Raw genomic sequence first — 6,000 nt, 5'->3', positions numbered from 1 at the left:
TTTCAAAAATGGCTAAAATTCTGACTTTAATCTCAGAATTGTATTTTTGTTTCTTCAGAGGCCCTGTAGCACCCTATAATGTAATAATTTCCTGAAAATGTAATAACGCCTGAAAATGTAATGAAATTTGCACTTAACTCGATCGAAAATGTAATAAAACCCAATAATGTAATAACTTCACCAATAATGTAATAAAATATCCTGACAGATATTGTAATAACATTTTTACCAACAACTACATTATTACCTTATTACGTTATTGGGAATTTATTACATGGTACTCAAAGTCTGCAATTTAACCCAATAGTCATTCTGGTGTTTCTAATCCAGCGTATATAACATTCTTAGATACTTAAAACACAAAATGTAGAACTCTGGACTGAAAATGAACAAATATATTACATTATTTGTATGTATTTATGTTATATGTTTTATGTTTAAATGTAATGTTGGAACCTGTACCAAGAAGCTGTACTGAGACCAAATTCCACCAGCCTGGCTGTGTGGTCATTAATAAATTATTATTATTATTATTATTATTATTATTATTATTATTATTATTTGTCAAGTATTACATTATCAGTTTTGGAAGAAAAAAAAGACCCACCTGAAAATGTAATAAATTCCCAATAATGTAATAAGGTATTACATTATCGGTAAAAATGTTATTACAATATCAGTCGGGATATTCTACTACATTATTGGTGAAGTTATTACATTATTGGATTTTATTACATTTTCGATTGAGTTAAGGGCAAATTTTATTACATTTTCAGGCGTTATTACATTTTCAGGATATTATTACATTATAGGGTGCTACAGGCCCTGATACTCTTCCGTGCTCACAAACTCAAACCCATATTAAAAAAAATGTATATAAAGATGTTTCATTTGAAAAATATTAAATGTTTAATTTGACTAAATCTGTCATCATGATAAGAATAAAATAAGGTAATATTGAATTTGATTGCAGCCACACATCTCAGTAAAGTTGGGAAAGGATGATGTTTACCACTGCATGGTCCTCAGCATGGACACAATGGCACTTTTACACTAGCCTTGAGCAGACATGGACTGAGAAAGCTCCTGATATATTTTTTCATTCCTCGTGGCCCCATCTAGCTCTCTCTGGTTATTTTCCTCAGGTTTAAGAAGGTCTCCACCTCAGAATTTGACGAGGTGGAGACCTCACGAGAACGCAGATTATCTGGCCTTGTCCCAGGGACGCAGATTTATTCAAATTCTCTGAATTTCTTGACGTTATTATGAACCGCAAAGGATGAGATGCTGAATATATTAATGATTTCACGCTTTTAAAATTGTTAAATCATTTGCAAACGTGTTTTTTCTTTAACAGATGGGTGAACTCCTGCCAGTCTTTACAATGCTTAGTTTACACACGTCACTGACCTCCCGCTGGTTCTCCTCATTAGTTACAAGATGTTGCTCCAGATGTCACTCTTTAGTACCGCCTACTTTTCCAGGCTTTTGTTTATCCGTTTCCCAACTTTTCAGAGTTCCTGACATCAAATTCAAACTGAGCTTACATTTTGAATGCTATGGTAAAATGCCTTACTTTCGGTATTTGATATGTTGTAAAACGAGCTAAAACACTTAGCCCCTAAATGGCTCACGGTTGCATCTGCAGTCCAGAGGCGTCGTTTCATTTCACATTACAGTTTGATAAACTTGCGACCATCGGAGAGGAAAGGGAAACCACGAAGGAGACAGCCGGGTGACACACGCACTTTCATCCTGTTTTGCTTTCGTCAAAAGCCTTTCCTGAGAAATGTGAAATGGGTTTTGTGATCTGGGTGAAAGTCACGTAGAGCAGATGAAGATGGGAGAAATAGGGTTTGTGCATGTGTGTGAATGTGTGTGTGTGCACGCATGCACGCGCGCATGGCTTTCTCGTAGAGAGATTTTCCAGGTTAATCTCAGAAAAACACATTACTCGCAAGGGATTTCTTTGGTCCAACATGGCAACATCCCGGCAGCAGCAGCACACCTGGCGGCTGCGTCGTCGCGGGAGTTCACTGTCACTCTCAGCTATCAGCGCCTGCTTCCTTCAAACGGGTGCAAACTCATTCATTGGAGAAAATAAAAAACAAACCATAACGATAAGAACAGGACATTCTCAGAAGTGACAGTTCTGATGTTTTTCTCTTTAGAGAGGTCATCGCGGGAGATGGAAATCGTAAGCTCGATGACACTGAGTTCATAGAAAAAAAGTTTTCACAGTACTTTACTGGGCGGTCCAGCAAAGAGAAAAGTCTTGAAGTGCTTTGCCTATCGGTTCCCCAAGCGGGCTGAGAGGGCAACAGGGTAATGTGTGTGCTGTATCGTGCATGTCTTAGCGGAGGTCTAGACCTGCGTGGAGTAGGAGCGGTGCAGCGTTTTGTAGCGCCCCGCCAGATGGGCCGCGCAGTGAGGCGAGTGCTGCTCCGGCTGGTCTAGACTTCGCTGGAAATGGAGCGAGACAGAATGAGGACATCGGGGGTGACGGGGAACCGATAGGGCTGATGGTCATGTGATCTCGGTGAACGGAGACGCCCGTGGATTCTGCAGGGGAAAGAGAGGGGTGAGAAAGAGAGAGCAGACGGGGCAGAGAGGGGGAGTGAAGAAGAGAAGAATCAAGAGAGATGCGCGGAATGAGAGAGAGAGTGGCGGGAGAGAGGGAGGAGAGAGCAGATGTACCGTGGACTAAAAAACAGAAATAAGGCAACGGGATGACAGAGGGGAGCGAGGAGTGACTGTAACGAAAAGATTCAGAGTTGGCTAGAATGGCTGCACGTAGGCATTGTAGGGTGGGGAGGAGGAGGAGGAGAGTGCAGGATGCTGGAGGAGGGAGACAAGGGAGCAGATTGAGAGGACAGAGGCAAGGTGGGAGACAGAGGAAAAGAGTCACGTGAGGGTTAGTGACGGAGACAGACCACAGAGGACGTAGACATTTTGATAAAAACCTGGATGTCACCCCTGAGAGAATCGCTTTAGAAAATGCAGCACTTTTGAAGGGAAAACGATACTTAAGGTGACCTCTTGCAGCCACCGGGACCAATTTCAGGTCCTTTCTTCTTAGTCTCAGCTGAATTCACGACTTTCCTCCAGCAACCTGCTTTACATTTTATCTGAACACACTTTCAAGGTGTCAAACAGCTGAATCCCCTAATAGATGAGTCACTCTCCGAATCTTTTAAAAGCCTGAAACTTAGGGGTCTAGGAGTAAAGTGGTGCTCTGCAAAGACTTGTGAGGAGAATTTCATCCATAAATATACCCAGTACTCGAGTTGTAAAAAACAATCAGGGGGGATGGTGGATTTTATCATATGGGGACAGATAATTTGTGCTGATTACAAATAATATAATATATTACAAATAATAGCAGTGATCAAAACACCTGCAGAAATACTGCAGGAATGACATAGCAGCAGTTAAATGCAGCCTTCTAAGCTTTAAATATCCACTGGGCTTACATCAAATACCGTATTTTCTGGACTATAAGCCGCTACTTTTTTCATAGGTTTTCAACCATGCAGCTTATACAAAGGTGCGGCTATTCTGTGGATTTTTCTTCCACCACTTGGGGCGCTCTAATAAGACAAAATAAATGCAAAGAAGAATACGCTACTTCTTCTTTAGCAGATAGAAGTAGGTAGAAGCAGATTTCAAACAGATAAATAAATAGCGGTTATTTTTTCTTGGTTCTGTCCCGTTTTAATCAGCAAAGTTGCTGCCTGTTAAAAGACACTGTTAGGAAAGGATCTATTTAGGTACAAACATGTACATCATTTACAGTTCAAAATCCTTCTGTACATGTAGTAAATATCTAATCTAACAACATAAATATCTGTGGCTTGCATATCTTTTTTTTTTTTTTAAATAGAGCGGATGCGGCTCATATACAGGTGCGGCTTGTATATCTTTTTTAAATTATTTTTAAAAAAATAGTGCGGGTGCGGCTTATATACAGGTGCGGCTTATAGTCCAGAAAATACGGTACATCAAAACACAACAATAAAAAACAGTTTTCTCTTTTTCTTATCAATATGACTCTGTCCTTCACAGGATAAGTACAATGGATCACTGCAAAAACTCAAAATCTTAACAAGAATATTTGACTTATTTTTAGTTAAAATGTCTCATTTTAGTAAAAAAAATCTCATTACACTTAAAACAAGACTCATCACTGGAAAAAACAATTTTCACCTGTTTCAAGTAGATTTTCACTTAAAATATGTAGAAAAATCTGCTAGTGGAACAAGATTTTTTTGCTTGCAATAAGAAGATAAATCTTGTCGCACTGGCAGATTTTTCTACTTATTTCAAGTGAAAATTGTCTTGAAACAGGTGAAAATTGTCAAATAAGTTATTTTTCTGGTGTTATTTTTCTGGTGATGACTCTAAATATTGAAATAGCAGTAAAACCACATTCATTGATGAAATGACATAAGGGATGGAAAGGGGGGATGGTAGTTTTACAGGGGGATGATTTTGACCGTTTTTCTTTCAGGGGGGGATGCCATCCCCCCTCATCCCCCCTCATCCCCCCTCAACTCGAGTACTGAATATACCACCATAAATTGACCCTGCATCTTTATCAGCCTTCAAAAATACTTGCATGTCCAAGGGATTTAAAGGATTCACGTGGGCGTAGCCGTTGAGACTGGGAGGTTATGGCTTGGAGCATGCATGTTTGCTCTTTTTGTGGGGCAAAAAGAAGGATAGCAGCTTCAGTCGGGAGACGAGGGGTTTGTATCGCAGCCACCAGGTAGACACCGCCGTGCCTCGCACCCACCCCTGCCCCTTACCTGAGGACCACTTAACTTTTCGAGTGGACTCTCCACGCAGGGCAGCGTCACCATGGGCATGCCCAGGACCGACTCCGGGCGCTGCGGCCGCGGCGGACTCGGGCTGGGTAGTAACTGCTGGAAGTTGTTGATCACGCAAGTCACCTGAAGACAGCGGAGAGGAGAACCAGTTATCAGTGGTGGTAGTAGGTTTTGGGAAATTTTGTACTTTTAGGAGTAGTTTTGAATCACTATACTTTTTACTTTTACTTGAGTAGATTTGTGAAGGAGTAACTGTTTCTCTTACTCCGCTACATTAGGCTACGTTGAGCATGCCTTTTATCCGCGTACGTCTCAATCTCATGACATCACTGAGTGATTCTTTGGGAAAAATGACTCAAACACACACACACACACGCACACGCACGCACGCACGCACGCACGCACGCACGCACGCACGCACGCACGCACGCACGCACGCACGCGCGCGCACGCACGCACACACACACACACACACACACACACACACACACACACACACACAGAGAGTTTCTATGAGTTCATGTTTGTTCTTGTTCTGCCTGGTTAAAAAAGAAAAGTACAAAGGCTTGAAATTTTGTGCTACTCGTGCTTAATTAATTTTTTTTTGTTTTTAATTCTGTTATTATTTAATTTATTTTATTATTTATTAAAGTACTTGAATTTACTTTAAGATTATTTTAATTTAAGCAATTTTTTATTATGGGCATGCCAAGTAGTGGCATGACCATATTGTAATCGTCCAGAATGGCCAAAAGGGCAATGTTGCTAGCATTTTGCTAACAAGCTAAAGTCGCAAAAGTCCCACGACACACCAGCGGGTGTACAGCATGACCCCGCTCTGATGTGGAAAAAAAAAATCCCCAAAAAATAAAACACGCCATGTTTAGGAAAACATGAAAATGAAGGCGATATAATGGTATACAGAAAAGGTTTCCCTTTTCTTGTTCGTATTATTCCGCACTTTTTTTCGTCCGTTTATACGGCCCGAACCGGAACATGCACCCATGTATGGCATACATCGTTAGATGCGTCTCCATCGTGCCTCGATGGGCATAACTTTTCTCAGTCAAAAGCGTTACTGTGGTGACGCTAGACGCCAAATAGCGCGCCCCATTAATAACTATGGGGAGCAAAAGAATGAATGCAATACAACCGTAAACACCTCAAACTG

At 40.9% G+C, this 6,000-nt stretch overlaps 1 protein-coding gene across 2 annotated transcripts in view; it reads right to left on the bottom strand.

Moving 5' to 3' along the window:
- Window positions 1-827: 827 nt before the first annotated feature.
- plppr2a (phospholipid phosphatase related 2a) overlaps window positions 828-6,000 on the bottom strand; it is an 80,907-nt gene continuing 75,734 nt past the window's right edge. Inside the window, exons 6-7 of one of the 2 annotated variants that reach the window (XM_061711589.1) lie at window positions 4,809-4,952; window positions 828-2,838 (exon numbers count right to left, since the gene is read on the bottom strand). In XM_061711589.1, coding sequence (XP_061567573.1) covers window positions 2,779-2,838; window positions 4,809-4,952 — 204 coding nt within the window. In that variant the 3' untranslated portion in view covers window positions 828-2,778. The remainder of the gene's footprint in view (window positions 2,839-4,808; window positions 4,953-6,000) is intronic. The other variant, XM_061711590.1, reaches the window with a different exon arrangement.

This window comes from Cololabis saira, chromosome 21 (genome assembly GCF_033807715.1).
Source record: "Cololabis saira isolate AMF1-May2022 chromosome 21, fColSai1.1, whole genome shotgun sequence".
In the NCBI taxonomy this organism is placed as follows: domain Eukaryota; kingdom Metazoa; phylum Chordata; class Actinopteri; order Beloniformes; family Belonidae; genus Cololabis; species Cololabis saira.
The sequence above is the reverse complement of the archived record's forward strand: the minus strand, read 5'-3'. Positions and strand labels throughout refer to the sequence as shown.